Genomic DNA, 20,841 nt, shown 5'->3' with positions numbered 1-20,841 from the left:
GGTGCATGACTGACTGTATGAGAGAATGATTAAATGTGTCTCACTGAGTGCATGGGTTAGTGACTAAACTGTCTTAATTTGTGCATCATTATTTCTGTAGTTCTGTAAACTGCTGCATGTGTTGATCAGTAGCTATATGAGTAACTATATGGGTTATTGATTGGTTGCCCAAATATTTGTATGGGAGAGTGAGTGTGTGTGTGTGTGGGGGTGGCTGGGAGGTATGTGACTCTGTGCATAGATGTGTGAGCAGTTGATTCAGTAGATGTATGGGTTCAAAAGTGCATGTGGAAACAGCTGTATGGGCGGTTGACTGTCTGAATGAGTGTATTGGTGAGTGATTGGATTTCTCAGTGCTACATGTCAAAGTAAGTACATATGTAAAACACAGTACATGTAAGAGTTGACATATATAAATAACTGTGCATAAGAGCCAGTGAATGTGTGAGTGGCTGTATGGATCATTGTGAACTTGTATCGGTGATTGTATAAGAGAGTAAATATGTGTTAGTATATGTTTGATTAAGTAAGGTGTGTATAACTGTATAGTTGAGGAAATGGAGGTGTGATTGATTCTTTGCATGACTGACTAGGTGTGTGAGTAACTCCATGGATGAGTGACAGTCTGTGAGTGTCTGTTTACACTGATTGTATCTAAGGTTATATTAGTCTGAAGAGGTTCATCGTATTATCACATGAATGATATCATCAGTGATGTGATCAGTAATGTCAAATGAGATGTTATCAGTGATTTCATCAGTGATGTCATTTGAGATGTCATCAGTGATGTCATCAGTGATGTCATTTGAGATGTCATCAGTGATGTCATTTGAGATGTCATCAGTGATGTCATCGGTGATGTCACTGACCATGTCATTAATGATGTAATATGTGACATCATCAGCAGTGGATTGCGGGTGCGCGATATATAGTTATTGCAACTAACTATATATGCGAATTTCTATGGTTTTGTGCGAGTAAATTAAGGTTTTGTCAATGCTAATCCCTAACTATACATGGTCTATAACCAATGGTTTTTTCAGTGAATTTCATTGGTTTTTTAAAAGCTAATATCTATAGCTGTAAAATATATTCTTTATTACGTGACGTATCACGTACCCACGTGAGACGCCTCATGACGCGTCGCATAAACGTGACGTATTGTCTCTGCAGCGCAAACAAAACCCGTAACGTAAGCGCACCAGAGCACGCTTACAGATATATATATATTTTTTTAACCTTAATTAGACAAAATCCACACGTGCACATATCTTGAGGCCTTGCAAAGGCACATCAAACAAACAGTCCCTACAATTTTGCCAAGTTTGGTGAAAATCTATTCCTTTAAATTTTATTTTACTGTTTCTCTTGGTTTTCCCCTTGTTACGCTTACCGGAACGCTACCCATTACGCAAACCGGACGCTCCAAAAACACAAGATGTCGGACTCCCGTTACGCTGCTGGTTAGCTGCCCGGTTGGCGTACCGGGAAGCGCCTCTACCGCAAAAAATCGCAAATTTTTTTTTTTTTTTTTTGCCCCGCGGGCCACTTTAATATCCCCCTCATCAATCCTAGGGGGTCAGGAGGGGTCTACCTTGCCCCCTTTCCTTCATTTCCCCCTTCGTTTTTCACCATCTCTTGTCTCTCGATCCTACCGAGAGACAAGATGGCGGCTGCTCCGGACTGTTTACAATTTTGACAGCCAATCAGCTTCTCCTCAGACTCCCGTTTCGCTGCCGGTTAGCTGCCCGGTTCACGTACCGATTTGCGCCTCTACGACAAAAAATCACAATTTTTTTTTTTTTTTTGGCACCGCAGGGGCACTTTAATATCCCCCTCATCAATCGTAGGGGGTCAGAAGAGGTCTACCTTGCCCCCTTTCCTTCATTTCCCCCTTCGTTTTGGCCTCCTCTTGTCTCTCGATCCTACCGAGAGACAAGATGGCGGCCGCTCCGGACTGTTTAGAATGTTGACAGACACCGGAGAGCCAATCAGCTTTGCTTCGCAAAGCTCCGTTACGCGAAAAGTACGCAAACTGGTGCGCTATCCGGTACGCTGTCACAGATATATCTGATTTTTTAAACGTTAATTTCTCAAAATCCACTGGAGCACATATATTGAGACCCAGCAAAGGCACATCGGGCTAACAGTCCCTACAATTTTGCCAGTTTCGTGCAAATCCATTCAGCCGTTCGAGCTAAAAGTGAGGCCAAACGCCCTATGGCAAAAACGCGTTTTGGGACCCCCCCTTTTTTCTCGGCCCCCCCTTGACGGAACCCCCCCAAATTTTCAGGGGCTGCTCAGAAACAAAATGGGCCATTTTCCTGAAAATTTCAGCCGATTCCGTTCACAAACGCCAAAGTTATTAGACATAGAATTTTCAAAAGTTCCATAGAGAAAAAATCCTAACTATATATACCTACTGGCTATCGCCAGTAGGTTATGTATATATATGTATGAAGAACTCCGTTCCCCACACGCTGACACTTCCCCCAGACGCGAGGCAAGAACAGACACGGACCACCAAATTATCGGATGCTGATTTATTCAGGTGCTGTCGCCATGTATGTATATATATATATATGTACTTCCATTTGTGTTGTTTAGCTTTCACCTTCTTCCAACATTTGTTTTTAAAATATAAAAAGTTTTTTTTGTATTTTCTAGTATATATATATATATATATTTTTTTTTAGACATATTCACTTTTTCCTTTGATTTTCAATGTATTTAAGTTTGCCTGACTATAAAATAGCCAAGTTATCTGGTCCATAAATATCCATTTTATGTGCCTGACTCAATTGATAAGATTTGATAAGCCTCGCATTATCGGCAGCCTGATTCAAAGATGGCTGTCAAATAGGACAACAATGTCTTACGTCAGTTTGCTTGTTAGTCAACTTTCATGCGCCAATCATCAAAGGCAATGCAGGGAGATCAGCATGCAGTGTTTCTGTATATTTCTTTTACTGGTAAGCAGCACTTTCAACTACCAATTACCAGCACAACGAATGTATTTTATTTATTTATTTTGAAAGTTTTATATAGCGCGGACAAGATCCTTGCGGATATCAGAGCGCTTTACAAAGAGAAGTACATGGGGGAGCATAGTCAGACAGATAGATCGATAGGTCACATAGTATAAATGGTACAAATAGGTGGCTACAAAGCCAACCTGTGTATAAAATAGTACAGGTAAAAGGCTACAAAGTCCAACATGTGAGTAATCAGGCAATTAATAACAGTAATCAAGGTTGAGTGAGAGAGTTCGATGGAGGGGTGGAGTGGATGAATGCAGTGGGAATGTGCTTATGACTTAGCGCTAACTGCAAAATTATCGTCAGCTTATGGCAATATTCTCTCATGTGGTTAACGGGCAATCCGCTCTTAAAATCAGCATATAGCAGGTTCAACCAGCGTTCGTTGCCAATCTGTAATGACGCAAAAACAATCTTAGTGTGCCAAATACATTTATTGACATACTGAGACAGCCTCCTCAACTCCTCATCTTCATCTCTGTTCCTGTAACTGGACACTTACTTAAAAGATAACATTCTATATGTGGTTATGACCTAATACGTGCTACATTACATCACTACACCATGTTTGACTTGAGGGCCATTTTGCATGCTCAGTTGTGCCAGACTTTCTGGTCTGAGTCCACTCCCCAGACCTTCCAGCTTAGTGAGGTGTTGTTTTGGTATCTGTTCTTAAGGTAAATAATCTGTGGTAAGAAGTATCCATCAAAAGAACAAATCTGAAAGAGCTTATTAGTTATAGTTTCCTTACCTTAGAATTACTCCCAGGTGTCAGACTGGATTCAGAGAATTTTTCTTCAGCAGTACCCCAGGTAGGTGGCATTGGTCGACTCCGTGTTTGTCATTGGCGTCGTGATCGCCGGAATGAAGTTGTTGTATCTACTTAGACGCCGGCTCTGCGTGCTGATGTCAGTTCTTTCTTTTTCCGTGCCAGCCAGCGCAGATCCGGAGAAAGCAGTACCCTTTGTCATTGTTTGACTAGTGTTATTCGACTTTTTGTCAAGATCTTTTTCCAGTCGTTCTACTCCTGGTGCACGCAGTGATGTCACATCGGCAGGCCGGCTTCAAGCCTTGTGACTCTTGTCACAAGCTGATGTCAGTCACGATCCGCACCTTGTGTGCCTTTGGTGCCTGGCGTGCTACCACAACCCGAAGTCGTGATCCGACTGCCGGGCCATGAACCCGAAGTCTTTGCAGGAGTGGTCCCGAAAGCTTCTGGAGGCACACGCAGTCATCTTTGCGCTGCTCAAGGTCCCAGTTGAGAGGGAGTTTGCGGAGTCACCACCATCACTCCTCATCGAAGTCTTTGGGCAAGTCGAAGCACAAGAAGAAGGTGAAGAAGCACTGTCGCTCTTCGCCTTCTCCTTTGCCGGGGGGACGGGGAAGACCGTTGTCCATTGGCTCCGCCCATGGAGCCTACTGGAACGGCCCGAGCTTCCCTCCCTTCCCGGGAGACGGAGCGTCCCCTGCTCAGCTTCGTGCCTTTTACGAAGCCCTCTACTCCATCTTTTGGCAGCGCGACTCCGCCGGCGGTCCTTTGGGCCCCGCGGACTCGGCTGGGGGCTCTAGGCCTTCGATGACGGCGGCTCCGGCCTCGGTGCCGCAGGGCCCCCAGGGATCCAGGCCTGGATCCGGAGTGGTGACAGTCGACCTCACGACATCTCCTCCGGCACCGATTCCTTTGACTCCTCCGCCACCCCTGATGCCAGTCGCATCCCCCAGCCGGCTGGACAAACTCAGTCGTGGTGCATGATGGGTCACAAATGGCGTCTTCACTCGGGGGTGGTGCAAGGTCTCTTTCAGCAGTGGAGAGTGCCTTGGTTAGATCTGTTCGCCAACGATAACACACAATGTCAGCAGTTCTGCACTTTGGAATTTCCAAGGCAGCACTCGCTCAGCAACGCTTTTCGTCGCAGGTGAAATTGCGGTCTTCTATACGCCTTTTCCGCCTATACCACTTCTACTCAGAGTGCTGAAGAAGATCAAGCACGACCGGGCCCAAGTCATCCTTGTGGCTCCGGACTGGGCACGAAGTGTCCGGTATCCCGAGCTCTTGAACATGCCCATCGATCTTCCGATCAGACTGCCTCTTCGGGAGGATCTTCTCTCGCAAAAGTAGGGGACGTCATGCACACAAATCTGTCCAGTCTCCACCTCCTTGCTTGGAGATTGAGCGGCGGCAGTTGACCGCTTTTGACCTTCCTCCCTGACGTCTGTAATGTCATCTTGGCAGGCCTCCCTCGATTATGATGGTATACGCCTGTAGATGGAACACGTTTGTGGCAAGGTGCACAGCACAGACTGTGGATCCCCTTTCTGCCCCTCTTTCATTGGTTCTCCCCGTCGTTCTTTCTTTGGCCCAGCAGGGCTCTGCTCTGGGCATCCTTAAAGGCTATCTTTCAGCCATGTTGGTCTTTCTTCGCCTTCCTGATCAGACTTCTCTTTTCAAGTCCCCTATTGTAAATACCTTTTTTAAGGGCATTACTCCCCTCTTTCCTCCTATTCCTTTCATAATGCCCCAGTGTGACTTGAATCTGGTTGTTACTTACCTTATCTGGGCTCCTTTCGAGCCACTACATAATTGTCCTCTCAGACTCTTGACCTTAAAGACTGCTTTTCTGGTTGCCATCACCTCTGCTCGCGGGGTGAGTAAGCTTCTGGCTCTTTCATCTAAACCTCCTTTCCTTGCTGTTCTTCCAGACAAGGTTGTCCTTCGAACTAGACCTTCTTTTCTTCCCAAAGTTCTCTTTCCACATAGGATACACCACCTTCTTCCCGCCCGCATCCTTCTAAAGAGGAGAGGCTCAAACGTCTGGATCCAAAACGTGCTGGATCACACCAAACGATTCCGGGTAGATGATCAGCTCTTTGTTGGCTATGTGGATGCCAAGAAAGGTGGGGCTGTGCAAAAACGAACCATCTCTCGATGGGTCGTTCTTTACATTGAAATCTATTATTCCTTTGCGGAAAAGGGAGCCTCCCGTAGTGTTGCGCGCCCGCTCCACCAGGGCGATGGCAGCCACTACTGTTTTGGGACGTGGTGTCCCCCTCAGTGACTTCTGCCAGGCAGCCACATGGGCATCATTACACATGTTCACTAAACATTACTGCCTGGATAGCCAAGTTCGTAGAGACTGCTTCTTTGGCCGTTCAGTTCTCCAGGACTTTCTGGTGTGAACATCCCTCTGGGGTTGGTATTGCTGAGGTAAGGAATCTACTATAAGGTAAGGAATCTATAAGTAATTGTCTCTTACAGATGAACATGTTACTTACCTTCGGTAATGATATATCTGTAAGAGACCTATATTAGTTATAGATTCCTTACCGCCCCACCCATCCTCCCCTATTTGCGAACTGACTTCTAGAGCAAGGGACTCCCTTTCAGGGCCCTAGTTTTGTGCACCAGTGTTCAGTGTCTTGCGTGGCTCTGTGCTTCTGGCACGGAATGTCATGTAAAGAACTGACGTCCGCGTGCAGGAGCAGTGTCTAAGTAGATGCCGCAAAGTCATTGCGACGATCACAACGCAAACGACGAATGCAGTCGACTGATGCCACCTACCGACGCACGGGGTACTGATGAAGAAAGATTCTCTGGATCCAGTCTGACGCCTGGGGGTAATTCTAAGGTAAGGAATCTATAACTAATACATGTCTCTTACAGATATCTTGTTACCGAAGGAAAGTAGCTTGTTTGTTACTACCCTTCGGTAAAGCTCTTTCTAACCGATTCACTATCTAACCGCAGTTTCCACACTGCCTCTCACCCCCACCCCCCTCTTCTGTGGAGTGGACTCCTGAATGTCATAGTAAGGTTAGGTTTTGGCACGCAATCACCTGCAGATTTTTGTAGTGCTCCACGTTTGAGGGCACGAAAAGAGAAACTGAAGTTAGCACACGTAGGCCGTACTGATATGCAGCTCTGCTTGTCACTTCCGGGATGATACAGCGTCATCGTAGAGCCACTTGGGGCAGCATATCTCCAGGAGTATTACAAAGAATTGTGTCCAGATCCAGTTCAGCACCAGGGGATATTTTCAAGGTATGAGTACGTAGTTAGGTAGAGAAGCCACTAGACAGAAAGGGATTTACTGAAGGTGACTTGTTCAATTGTGCAAATATGGTGACAATCTATGATTTATAAAATGAACTAAACACTTTGAACCAAGTGCTTCTATTGTGTCTTTTGGTGAGCCGTCTGAGAATTGTGGCCCAGTCCTTTTAATCCTGTTTATAAGAGAAATCAAATGATAGTTAATGAAAAAGGCTTTGTCTCTTACTGATCAAAGGGGTTTACGTGTCTGAATACATCAGCGACTGATCTTTTTGGGGCTAGTTTAGGCAAGGCTTGTATGAATTTTAAGTAATTGTGAAACTCTGTGTTAAGAAGTTTATTTTTAATCTGCGTTTGACTGTACAATAGGTAATAGCTATTTTTCTGTAGATTGTGGATGAAGAGTAATCTGGCCTGCATGCATTATTCCTAATGTTTGTTAGCCCCTTCAGTTTTGATCTTTTGACCTAAATTGGTACAGCAGAAGAGGTTTGGGGTGTATCTTGAAGTTGTTACCTTTTGGTAAACAATCTTTCGGCAGTGTCCCGTAATATCCTTGAATGGTACTTGAGACTGCTTGGTTTACAAATCAATGTTGATAGTGGACTGTTGGAAAAAATATCTTCTGCTGTTGAAAGCCATATTGGTATGTCTCGAACAGTCTGTAATTGTAATTTGAAATGCACTGTTTTGTCACAATTATTCTGAATTTCAATAGGTAGAGAAACTCAAAAACATCCCAGCCCTGAGTCTGGCTTGTTCTGCTAACTGTGAAGCATTGGAATAGTTCATGAAGGCTCCTTCAGGCCTGACTGTAAAAACCTACAGCATTTTTGCCACATTCTTGAGAAACCTATGTTTCACAATGCACCATTGGATTACATTTTTGTCAGAATCATTTGGAGGAACAGCCCCTCCACTTGGAGAGGAGTTCAGACTTTGCTTGTTTTGTGTATGTGAGGGAAGTTATTTACACGGCACCTGTTTCAAAGATCGACTGCCAGTCAACTTATTGGCACGTGGAGTAGGTTTTTTGCTAGAATTTATATTAAGGAAGTGGAACTTGTGTTTTTGGTTTTGCAGTCTTTGCTAAAATAGAAGAGAACTGAAAGCAGTTTCAGTTTAGTTTTCTGCCTACGTCTCACTGAAGTCATCGGTTTGCACGACCGATTGACTCCATTTGGTAGGACAACAACTACTCCAGTGTGATGGTAAAAAATGGGGTATTATTACCTTCTGACCAGTGAGGACTAAAACTGGGTGCCTCTCAAACTCTTTAGGTCTTGGGCAATAATAATCTTGGCTTGAATAGCATTCAGTTTTACTAAACAACAGCATACATTCCAGAAGGACATCCCAGATAAAGCATTTGCAGCCTTGATATTTCGTGTTGGTATTGTAGGACCATGATTGAATTTGCCTCTGCCATTTAACCAAAGACGTAGAAAATGTTTTTATTGCTTTTCCATATTAATTTTGGGTGTACTTTTTCCAAGGTATAGACTACTGGCCTTTATATAGCTGTCCACAGAGTACCTGCAGCTGATATTGTAAACTGCATGTCCACTTTTCCTCAATCTTTGGTCTTATGTGTCCAGGCAGGTATTCATAATGTACAAATCACCGTGTGGACCCCATTTCTAGACTCTTTTCTATTACAAAACATGCATTTTGTTCTACATTTTGTTTTAAATTCAATCACGTTTCTGCCTATTCCTAATTTCAGGAAATTATTCTGATGTCTTGACGAGGGCGGGTGGCTGTCAAAGTGTTTATACAATCTAGTTACCAGGCTTCCCCTGCGAGTGTGATATTGCTTTGCTTCTACCATGCCTGAGCAATTGCAGTGCAAATTGTGAGGGCTCTTGTCATCATTGTAAAAAGCTTGTGCCATTCAGCAACCACAAGCCCTTTCATCCCTTCACTTTCACCTACCCAAAGTTTTCCACAACTGTTCTTCCACCAATTCACACCCACCAGCTCTACAAATTTCATCATCCCTCTGCTTTATCTATTTGTCATCTTCCACAAAGCCAGTGGCTTCCACAACCTTTTCCTTCCACCAGTCCCATGGCGTCCTCCAAAGATCCTCTCCACCAGCTCTGTGGCTTCCATCATCCATTTACTTTCACCTTCCCTCTCATTCACTATGCAAATGACGACCAATACCCTCAGCTTCCACTAATCGCCATCTGCCACTAGGCCAGGACTTATCCTACACCCATTTGAGCTTGTGCAATGTTTCAGAATCCCTAAATTACAACAGTGAGGCTGCCTTGACACAATACTAGAGCACACGTATTTGCATTAGATTCACATTCTAAAGGACTTCGGCCCAATCTAAGCCTTCAGAACATAAAATAATTCCTGACTCTAGACGACTTCAGAATGACACCAGTGTACTTGAATCGTCCAGCAGCTACAAAAGATGCTTATTTACTGGTCCCTACTGAAGTAGTGTTCTTGTATCTCACAGATTTTGTCCTGTTAGTTCTCTGACAGATAGGGAGTTCCTCTTTAGGTGTTCTGTGCATTGATTCTCAGCAGAAGATTGTGATGCATTAGATGGTTGTTGTGTTGGTTGTCTGTGCTGAGTTTGCACAGTCTCTTGTTGTTTCCTTTGTTCTTTATGGTTGGGTTGGGTTGTCTTTTTGTGTTTGTCATGTTGGCTCCCATTGGTATAGTTGAGTTGTCTCTGGGAAGTTGTCATGTTTTTTTACTGGAGCTGGTATTGTAGGTGTTCGTACTCTTCAGTTGTGTTTGCCATATTTATATGGTTTCATTTCTGTATTCCACAGTGAGCTTGAAGCTGATATCAGAAACAAGCAAGAAGTCCTGAAAGAGCTCTCTGCAGCAGAGAAAGAGCAATCTCTCCTCTCTGAGAATGAGCTCCGGATGGAGGATCTGAGAAAGATGACTCCTAAGGTGAGGTAAAATCACACGTCTGTCAGTTCTTTTCAGCCAAGGCATGTGCTCCTTATTTTCTCATTTTTTCATGTGACTGTAAAATTCTCTTGCCACTGCAGAAACTTAATCTTGCTAGTTTTCCAGTATGCTTCCCTTTTGATGAATACTTCTAACCTCAAACTCCTCTCTTTAAGAAAATCCCCAGGCACCAGACTGATTTGGAGGTTTTCATAGCAGTGCTTCCATGTGCCTCTAGGAGGTGGTGTTCGGCTCTCCAGGGACTCCATACGACCCTGAAAGTGAAGTAGGGGAGCGTGATATAGGCGACATCACTGCAAAATGAAATCAGTTCCTTTCTTTCTGCACCCTTCGATCTGAAGCTCCTTTCCCAACTTTATAAGTCCTCTGTCAACTTTCAGATTTCTTCACAGTATGCTATTCCCACTGAAAAGGCAGGATTTCATTTGTGTTGAGACTGCTAGAAGCATATATCGGTCACTGTCTCTCAAGAAGTGTGTTTGAGATGCTTGTGTTCTGGCCACAACTCTTAAGTGGTGTTACAACAGTGCCATTATGCACCCAAAGGCGATTCTGGCATGGGTGCTGAAGAAACTGTACGGACATAAGAATTGGTAACCATCAGAGCACATATCCTGCTCCAAGTTGCAGGTCCAGCCTCAAGGCCGCTCACAGGAAAAGTTAACTTATTTCTCATTTTTTTCTGCTTAGTTGAAGTCTAGGCATAAGCGCAAGAAGTGCTCAGTGGGACTTGACGCTAACCTGCCACTCAAAGTCTAGCGCAAAGGCACAAGGGCATCAGGATACCGATTGCACTCTTCTGGTATCACCAAAACTTGACCCAACCCAGCAATTGGTCCCGGCGTGCCCTAAATTTCCTAGGACTTTTTCGACCCCATCACAGATAGCTGCCATCAAAGACGCATGCTACAGATCTTCAGTGCAATCCTGGATCCCTCTGATGTGCCTTCAAGCATGGCAGATCCACCTGGGTATCCAGTAAGACTCTTGCTGGCAAGTCCGGCCCTTTGTGGTGTTCCCCATACAGGCCAACTTCCCTGCCAGATCAGACTCTGGGCCTGTGTTTAAACCAGGGTCCACATCGTTCCTTCTAGACTGGTGCTTACTGCGCTGGAGCTAGCTGATGATCCAATCCTGATTATGGTCCCTCGGCCCGAACTGACATCGGCCCAATCCAGGCCTATGCTGTGCTACGAGATCACAAGGGCAGGCTTTCTCTATTCCAAGACATCTTTCACAATGCCAATAATGTAGGTGCTTGAGGCTTTCTTTGGATTCTAATTGTGAGCAGACCTCACCTGACTTCCCACAGGACACCTTTTATGATGGGGAGGGGGGGATCAGCTTGCTTCCCCCTCATTATACTAATGCTGCCATGTGTTGTGACCTCCAAAGTGCCACCGTGCTAGACAGGTCTCCTCCAAGACTCCATCTGTGCCACCAACAGAAGAAAATACCTTGCTTGCAGTAGTGATTTGGAGGGAAGCTGGAGCGCTAGACTTTCAATGGCCCACTATTCAGGCAAAGAGAAATGTATTGCCTGAAATTTTTCAAACTGGGCTGGCTTCTTCTGAGCCATTTCTGCCTTTCAATGAAGTCCTTATGCTCTTATTGCAACTTTGTGCAAGCCATGCTGTCTCCATGTGATCTAGACTTCCTATCCAAACATCCTACACCAAAAAGCGTCCTTATTCAAGCATCGACAAATAAGGTCAGCTTGAACTCTTTTCCAACCAATCCAGACAGGATCAAACAGAATTGATGACTTTTCAAAGTGCATGTTTTATTTAGTTAGTTTAGCCCTCAGGTTTATTAAAGCATTTTGTCAGCTGGGAAGGTATTCCCATGTGTTGTCGGAGGTGGCCAGAGAGATCTTGCTGTCTGTACCCAAGGATCTCAGGGCCTCTTTGGATCAAATAATAAATAATAGCCAGGAAGCTGTGAGTTTGTACTCCAAGATGTCCTGACACTCATGTGCTGTGCCCAACAGGTATACCTGGATGAGCTCAAACAGGTTTTCTGTGGTAAGCAAGCTTTCTTAATGCACATGCCCTTTGATGGTTCCAGTCTATTCACTGAAAAGACTGATTTGACACTGGAGCTCTTTAAAGACAGTTTAGCCACAACTACATTCATTAGGCTGTTATCACCAACTAAGCAGTTTCCACATCAATACAGGAAGTTTAGGGGCTACTCCAGTATGCTAGCTCACAGAAACCACTAGCATTCCCAGCCTGAACTGCAGCAACCAATGCAGCCCTTTTGAGACAGAGGGCGTGGCATCAGCTGGAACTGTTCCTAATCGTCCCACTCTTCCTCCTCTGCTGCAGTGGTTGGGAAGTTGTTTTGGTTTACCCTATTGGTCCCATGCCTAGCTGGTAGGAGGCAGAATACAGCATTTCCTTCCCAGCTTGAGATCTGCCACATTAGACTGTTGGATCTTATAAATTATTCTGGGTGCTATGCACTATCTTTCTATTTCATTTGTATTGGTCCTTTTGGTGCAGAGGGGTTCTAATTAGTCTTCTCCAGCACTGTAGACGATAGTGAGGGTTAAGGGTCAGACTGCAGTTTTTTTGTTTTTGGAGTGCGAAGGGCCCATCTGGAGGAGGCCAGCCTTTTGTTGCTCTTTCTGATCACTATTGGTGAGGCTGTTGCTAGCCATGTGCAGAATGGTTGTAGCTCTTTCTGCCTCTGTTGTGGTTGCTCCAAATTGAAGACGGTCCTGCTATGAAGAGCATCACTCTACGCTAATGCAGAGTCTGGAAGTTCGCATGAGAAGGACACATGAAAGTATAACCAATCCAAACCACTGCTTAAGAGTACAGAGACTACACATAACTTAATGTGTATTTGTAAAGCACTCGTTCACCTGATAAAAATGGGAGCTGTTCACCTACTTAAGGTTACAAATTCCAAGTTCTCTCAGACCTCTCAGATCTTGCAGGTAACTTTTTAGAATCTTCTTTGGTTCCGCTGTACCTCCCCCACCCAGACTTCACCTCTGTGACAAATATGTCTTGGTTGGGTGGGAAGAAGGGGGGTGGGAAGGGGGGGGAGGGGGGTGGAATGGGGAAAGGGGGGGGTTCCCCAGAGAAAAGTGGAGATCACAGACCTCTGGTCTCCGGCAGACAGCCTGCTCCACATCAACCTTTTGGAACTTTAGGTGATCGGTATTGCCCTCAAAACGTCACTATTCATCATGGGTAGGCTGGTGCATTTTCACATTAACAACATGACCGCCATGGAGCACTGCAACAAGCAGGGTGGAGTGGGATCATGGTTCATATACTGAGAGGCTCTACACTTATGGAAGTGGCTGAACCAGCCATGCATTTTTCTCGGAGCCCTACTAAAACCGCGCCAAGTTGGCAAGAGGCATCCTCCTCCACTCTGGTTCCCCCGGCCTAGATATATTTTGTCACCTTCAAGAGCATGCAGTGTCAACAACTTTACACTTGGAATTTCTTACTAGATGTTCACTCAGAGATGCATTCAGGCTGGTATGGAATGAAGGACTGTTGTGCATTTCCATCACCACTACTTCTCCTGCCTCGAGTTCTGGGGAAGATCAGCACAGACCAGATGCAAGTCACCTTAATTGCTCTACACTGAACCAAAAGGATGTGGCACCCAGAGCTCTTGTGCGTAAGCATTTTCTTTTCAATCAGGCTACCACCTAGGGCGGGACCTTTTATCTGTGTCTTCAGAACATACAACTCCATGCTTGGAGATTAAGGAGCAGCAATTGAATGCTTTACATTTGCTGGTCAAAGTGGGTGATACCATTCTTGCTAATAGACACCCTTTTACAAAGTCTGTCTACGTTAGGAACAATGTGTTGCCTGGTGCTAGCCCGAAACACTGACCTCATATAAGATAGACTTTTGGATGTTCTTTTGTTTGCCCAGTAAGGTCTTGTGGTGGACACCTTGAAAGTTATCTGTCAGTCCTTTTGGCCTTTCTGCGTTCCTTGAGCAATCATCTGTTCCCATGCGTTTCATCAAAGGTTTGACTTGCATGTTCCCACACCCCCAGCTATTTATCATGCCACAGTGGGACCTGAATTGGGTCTTATCGTTATTCATGTGCAAGTCCTTTGAGCCAATGCACAGCTGTTCTTTACAACTCTTGACACATAAGACGTTCTTCCTTATTGCTATGACATCTGCACATCGAGTGAGTGAACTACACACGCGTTCAGTGTACCACCGCCTTTCTGGACAGATTTATAACAAGCATTTACAATGCAATGGTTTTGCCTTTGTTAAAGTTAGAGCTATTGGCATTGCTCTTGACATTATTTTTATTTATGTTTTTTTTAACATAAATAAATGGCATTGTCATTTACAATGCCACTAGCTTTATCTATCGCAAATGACACACACAAACACACACAGAGCCCCCCACACACAGCCACACAGAGCCCCCCACACACACAGCCACACAGAGCCCCCCACACACACAGCCACACAAAGCTTCCTACACACACAGCCACACAGAGCCCTCCACACACACCAACACAGCACAAGCAGGCAACAGGGGCACACGGAGGCACAAGCAGGCAACAGGGGCACACGGAGGCAGAAGCAGGCAACAGGGGCACACAGAGGCAGAAGCAGGCAACAGGGGCACACAGAGGCAGAAGCAGGCAACAGGGGCACACAGAGGCAGAAGCAGGCAACAGGGGCACACAGAGGCAGAAGCAGGCAACAGGGGCACGAAAACGGAGGCACAAGCAGGCAACAGGGGCACGAAAACGGAAGCACAGGCAGGCAACAGGGGCACACGGAGGCACAAGCAGGCAAGCTCTGTACCCCCACGCCGGGACGCACGCGTGTGAACATATTAGCTACATTCTATTAAGCACAAGCACTAAGGACACCCCAGCAAACACTCATGTGCACAACCCTAAACCACCAGGGAGCTTTCGTTTAAAATCCTATCGACCTAATGCCGCTTGGCACCCTGCTGCAGGCCTGTGTACATTAAGTGACCTTAACACCATCACTGGTAGTAATATCTATGCAAAACATTACCTCAAAGTCACATAACGGCACCAAAATGGTTACAGCTGGTAATTTATAAAGTATAAAATCTAAACTTAAGACATAGTAGAATAAAAGCTTCAACATAGCTGGAAAAAAATAACCTGCCTACCCTGTTCTATGAACACAGGACTCCATGTCTCAAATCTGCCCATTATTTGATTAAATATATATCAGTGCATACCAGCCCCAAATAGTTGGCCCCACCAACCAACTGATACCATGTACGCGGACACAACCAACTGACAGCGCAATTGAAGGACCGTCCCGTCCCCTTGATGACAACTGACCCTGTACATACCAAGTAACACATTTTCAAGAGGTTTCATGATTCTCAACTACTGCCTGTCCTTCATTAGACTCACGACCTGGTGACAAGAATAGGACCCCTTTCAAACACCAACCTCTACCTGTAGTTAGAATTCATCTTCCTTTCAGGAGTTGTAAGGCACTAAGTTGAGCTCTCCTTTGTACACAGCAATTCGACATCCGTGCCTCAGCACTGATGACATTGATGTAATTTCTGATGACATTAGTGTGAACAGTAGCTAACCATAACTAGTGCATATCAGGGATACTAAAGTATTAGACCGTAACAATAGCATGTTTTGGGAACGCCCGCACCAGGCTTCTTGGCCTTTGTACACCCTGGAAATGTGATTGTTCGACCTGGCAGTGGACAAACGCTCGTACCAGAGATGACTTGTAGTTTGTGGATATAGTGTTGGGTCTTTGCCGTGGACAGCAGCAGGTAGTAGAGATATCTAGTATTCTGTAGATGTGTTCGCTTAACAGAGGGTGCTGGGTTATATTTTCGCTGTTTTACAGTTCCTTGTGTTGGGCCATCACTGAATGGAACAGTCCATGCTCCAGATGTCTTGTCGTCGGTAAATGTGGTGAAGGGTCCTGGTATGGTGAATAGCTCATTGGCGCCGTCTCGTTCTTAGACGGCGTCATCCCGTTCTTAGACGGTGCTGGTCAATGGCTGTAGATGACCGCTCGTATTTTAGATGTCTGTACCTCTGTGAGGCCGTAGCTGTGGGTGTCCGCTCATAGGAGACATGTTATGCTATGTGGACAGTCAGCAGCTTTGAATAATGAGATGGCTGTAGTCTGCACGTGTTGTTTCAGTCTTGCCTGTGCGCGGCAGGTCATGTTAGAGCTATATTGCAGTCTTCAAGTATGATACTGAACCCTCAACATGGGAGACGGCTTCTTTTTTCAACTTTGAACAAGTACTTATGTCTTCAAGTACTTATGTCTTTTATAAAATTGCTAACATTTGACCACGCCTTTGGAAAGGGGCAATTTCTCCAAGCGACGGCTACATTTGCACAGGTGCGCCAAAGTTAAACTTTGCAAGCATTGAATCGAAGTCGTGGTGCCCTGATCCGAAGCAATGCTTTATTGGAATGTTGTGCCTTTCTGGTGTTACTTGACGCTTCTATTGCACCTCCTCGGGTAGATTACCTTACAGAGCCGCCCAAGCTGCTTGGACACCCGTCTGGAGTGCCTCTGCTTGGCAGATAGTCTGATGGAGCTGAATTGAGACCCGATGCCCCTCAAGTTTCCCTAATTGGGCTGCGATTTTCTCAATACACGAGTGATTGAGTACAAGTACACAGTCCTAAATGGACCATAAAGAGGAATGGTCGATGCCTCCCATTTTTCAGTGTGGATCGCCCCTGCACGAGTGTATGATGGGCATCAGTGTACCGCGAGTGTCATCAGTACACGGCTCGCCTCAGCTATGACCCCAGAGCACCGTGGCGTTCCTCCTCTCCAGTGCCGTTTTACAAAAACTCGTCTCGCAGCAGGCTACCAAATAAAAAAAAAAAACAAATCGACTCACCTGCACCTTGCGACGGCGGCACTTCTCCGGTCTCCCTCTTCGGCATGGGAGACCGGCAACGTCGACGGCGGCAATCTCTCCGGCACTTCTCCGGTCTCCCTCTTCGGCATGGGAGACCGGCAACGTCCTCCGCATCTCCCGGGGTTCCCTCCAGGCCACGGGAGCCCCGCGGGCGCCGCCATACTTCTTGCCGTCTTCCTTCTTCCCCCGGGCTGCGGGGGGCGGGCACTTCCGGCCGGCCGCGCTAGGATTGGCCGGCCGGCCAGTCACGGGGCGGTAAACGGGGGAGGAGAGACGCAGAAGTGCCGGCAATGCCGGAACAGATTCGGGGGCGTTCCCGGCTTTCGCCTGACGTCGCGTGACGTCGGCAAAAGCCAAAGAATCTCGGGAACGCCCCCGTGTCTGGTCCGGCATTGACGGACAGGCCCCTCATCCAATGGCTAGGCTCCATTTATGGAGCCAGCCAATGAATGACGAGGGCCGACCCAAAGCCACACTACAGTTCTCATTAGGTTTTTGCTGCGCAAAAAAGATGCGCAGAGCGCATCTTTTTGGCGAGGCAAAACCTAAAAAGGTCTCTGAGCTTTTACATTGACTGTACAAAAGAGCTTTGTGTAGATGATCATCTCTTTTTGGGTTTCTTTGGGACAAGGAAAGGAAAGAGTGAGCACAAGGGGCCCAGTCAAGATGGATAGTCTTTTATGTACAAAAATCTGCCATGTACTATCCAAGAAACTCACTGAATACCTGCGGGACCATGCCACCAGGTACACATCTACAGCAACGGCTTTGGTGCATACGTTGCCAGTCTTGGACATGTGCAGAGACGTTTTACGGCATGGACAATGTGGGCAACTGCCCTGTTCCCCCCCCCCCCCCCCCCACCTTCCAGGGGCCCTCTTGGTGAAGAGATATTACTTATTACTGAGTTTCTCTCACTTTCATCTCCCCCTCTCTCATTCTACCTCTATTTCTGACTCAGTCTGTCTAACAAGTGGCATTTAAAAAAATCTTTGGCCACCGTCAAGACTCACTCAGATGGTTCTTTGTGAAATTTTAAATACAGTATAATATTTTTTGGCTTCATGCATACTTGAATTATTAGAAAATAGGTAATAAAATACACAGTTGTTCTAAAAATGGGGCCCTAAAATATATCATGCCCACAGCCCCGAAAAGCCTTAAGATGACACTGGGCATCTGCCAGGCTGCAGCATGGTCGCTGGTGCACGCGTTCACAAAACACTACTGCCTTGACAGTCTTGGTAAGAAAGTTACTTTGCCCCCTTGTTCTACAGGACGTTTGGGCTCTAGTCCGTTCAAAGACCCTCCACCTTGGTTGCTGTGGTATCTATTCTTATGATGAGGAATCTGCAGTTAGAATTTTTCATCCAAACAAATTACTTCTCTTCGATAATGCTCTTTCTTGTGGATATTCTATATAACCACAAATTCCTCGCTGCACTCTACCCTCCCTTTTTTATGTAGGGGGCTCACAAAAATCATTTTAAGCTCCTACATTAGGAATTGGCAGAGGGTGATCGAAAATTTGTGAAATGTTCTGCGTCTGAGGGCGTGTAAGGATATACATTGAAGAAAATTATGTAATTGCACAGGAGTGGCACTTATTTGCAGCTGTGCTCCGCCATTTGCAGAAGGTATGGAGTCCCAGTGGAGCCGCAAGACGCCATCTACGGGCGTTCAATAGCACTGCTACGAAATCTCTGGATCCATTCTGGTTCCTGGAAATATTTTTAAGGTGGGAAATCTGCGGTCAGATTGTATATCCACTAGAAAGAGCATTACTGAAGATATCTTGTAATTATGACAGTTGTACCATTTTAGAACTTAAATTGCTTGTGTACGTAATTCTGGCAGGCCTGTGACTTTCTATCATTTCTGGACGATGCTGGTGTTGTTGATAAATTTTGGCCAACCTTTCTTGCTAAATTTATGCTATTCTATAGTATTACATCCATGGGACAGTTCCAGTAGTGATTTGTTGAATTGTGCAGTCCCACCTTTCTGGGGGCACATGATGAATACGTGTGCACACATTTGCAAATACCCCCAATGTAGCCATTTTGCTGACCATTCAGCACCATCTGGGGAATTTTATTAAATAATTTAAGGCAAATCTGCACAGCTACTACATTTGTGTTCCACAAGTAATAATGATGTACTCCTGTACATCACTACAACTGCTTGTCTCTCGGGGGAGCTGCCCAGAAGAATGCTTACTACATTTTCCACATATGAGGTTCTTTTGAAAGTAGGGAAACACCATCTTAGTAACCATTAACAAAGAAAAAAGAAAGGCTTGTTTCTGATGTTGGTTCTGCTTTTTCTTACATGCATAACCTAGAAAGAAGAGTCCACTAAGCACGAGCCGAGCTCCCCAACTCTGCAGAATGAAGAGACCAGCCTGGATGAGTAAGTACGATTGACAGTTTTCCGGGAATTCGCTGTAATGTGATGCGCTGCCTGGGCTAGACAGGACCATGTCTTGCCTGTTACTTGTTTCTATACTGCAGAAATGTGGATCTACTGTGTAGCCCTGAAATTTACCTGTGTGCTGATTTATTCTATGGCATTTCACTTCAACCTAATGTTGAAGCCAAGTATTGTCATCCACAAGTGGCATGCACCTAGCCTGTTCTGCACTGTGAGGGGACAATGCTCCATCAAGTATTTGGTGCAGCAGAGGTAGAACCTGCCTCTATTCCTCTCTACTGCCATAATAGTGTTAACAAAGGGTGGCTATGTCACCGTGCTCTATCTCCCAGCCCCTCATCGACTAAGTAACATAATTTGACATGGTCTGCCTTCTTCCTGTGTCTGTTCACATTCTCCCCTTTTTGAAACAGAGGCCTAATCGGTTGCAATCCTTTGACCGGTCATAATAATATTGCAGATTGGAGAAAGGCAGTGGAGGTATGGTTTGATGCAGCTCAATCCTTCACGTTTTTTATTTTGAGTGCTAAAGTTTCGTAGGCAGATGAAGGATTTGATTAACTGTATCCCTTTCAATGTTCTTGTGAATAGTCACTTGCAAATAATCAATGTCTAATTCTAATCTGCTGCACTTATTTACTCCTGCCCTTTACCTGACCTATTTCCCATTCTGTCTGCCTACCATCAGTGTACGGCACTACATCTCCTCAGAGGGCGTTTCCATAAAGGGGGCAAAAGAGTTTCTGCAGCGCCAGACCAAATCCATTAGGAAACGGCAGACCGCTTTGAAAGCCGCTAGGCAGCAGTGGCGCCATGATATGCACCAGGTGCAGGATGTGCTGCAGGACACTGAGAACTCACAGATCTTGGAAGATGTACACAAGAACTTGGAGCAGGTGAGTACTGCACTGCACCTTTAGAGGGACTTGGTGGTGTGGCTGACCTCTGGCTTTGCCAGATTCTTACATTTCCTGCATAGTCCTGTTCAGCATAAGTTTCATAGTCTGTTCTGACCTGATTGTGCTAAGCTCATCGATGGGAAGGCAGAGGGATATTCTATCCTTTATTAATAGGAAGCTCTGTGGCAATTGCTTCTGGATTGCTGAGCCTGCAATTGGAAATGCTGCAGACATCCATTGGAAGTGTTTGTAGTCCGCAACAGGAGGAGCACTGAGGGCGCTTTGGGACTTTTGCAAGTCCATCTTTGACAGAGCTCCTGTAAGGTAGGTTGTCGGGAAACATCTGCAAGTTAGCCTGGTAGAGGACTGTGATGAGTCCGCATTGGAGAGAGGGCCAGACCGCATTGGACAAGGCTACTGCGAACTAGCATTGGATAGAGCCGCTGTGGGTCACAGTTGAAAGCTGCTATAAGTCCACTTTCACGAGGGCTGTTGTAAGTCAGTTGAGGAGGCCCACTACCAGTCAAGATTGAGGTGAACGGCTGTCAGTCAG

General features: G+C 45.7%; 1 protein-coding gene across 5 annotated transcripts in view; it reads left to right on the top strand.

Moving 5' to 3' along the window:
• The window catches only part of CEP164 (centrosomal protein 164), a 459,099-nt gene that overhangs the window by 397,166 nt on the left and 41,092 nt on the right, over positions 1 to 20,841 (top strand). For all 5 annotated transcript variants that reach the window (XM_086957031.1, XM_086957028.1, XM_086957030.1 and 2 more), the window contains 3 exons: positions 9,888 to 10,014; positions 19,301 to 19,368; positions 20,078 to 20,285. In XM_086957031.1, coding sequence (XP_086813157.1) covers positions 9,888 to 10,014; positions 19,301 to 19,368; positions 20,078 to 20,285 — 403 coding nt within the window. The remainder of the gene's footprint in view (positions 1 to 9,887; positions 10,015 to 19,300; positions 19,369 to 20,077; positions 20,286 to 20,841) is intronic.

This window comes from Lissotriton vulgaris, chromosome 2_1 (genome assembly GCF_964263255.1).
Source record: "Lissotriton vulgaris chromosome 2_1, aLisVul1.2, whole genome shotgun sequence".
Lineage (NCBI taxonomy): Eukaryota > Metazoa > Chordata > Amphibia > Caudata > Salamandridae > Lissotriton > Lissotriton vulgaris.
The sequence above is the reverse complement of the archived record's forward strand: the minus strand, read 5'-3'. Positions and strand labels throughout refer to the sequence as shown.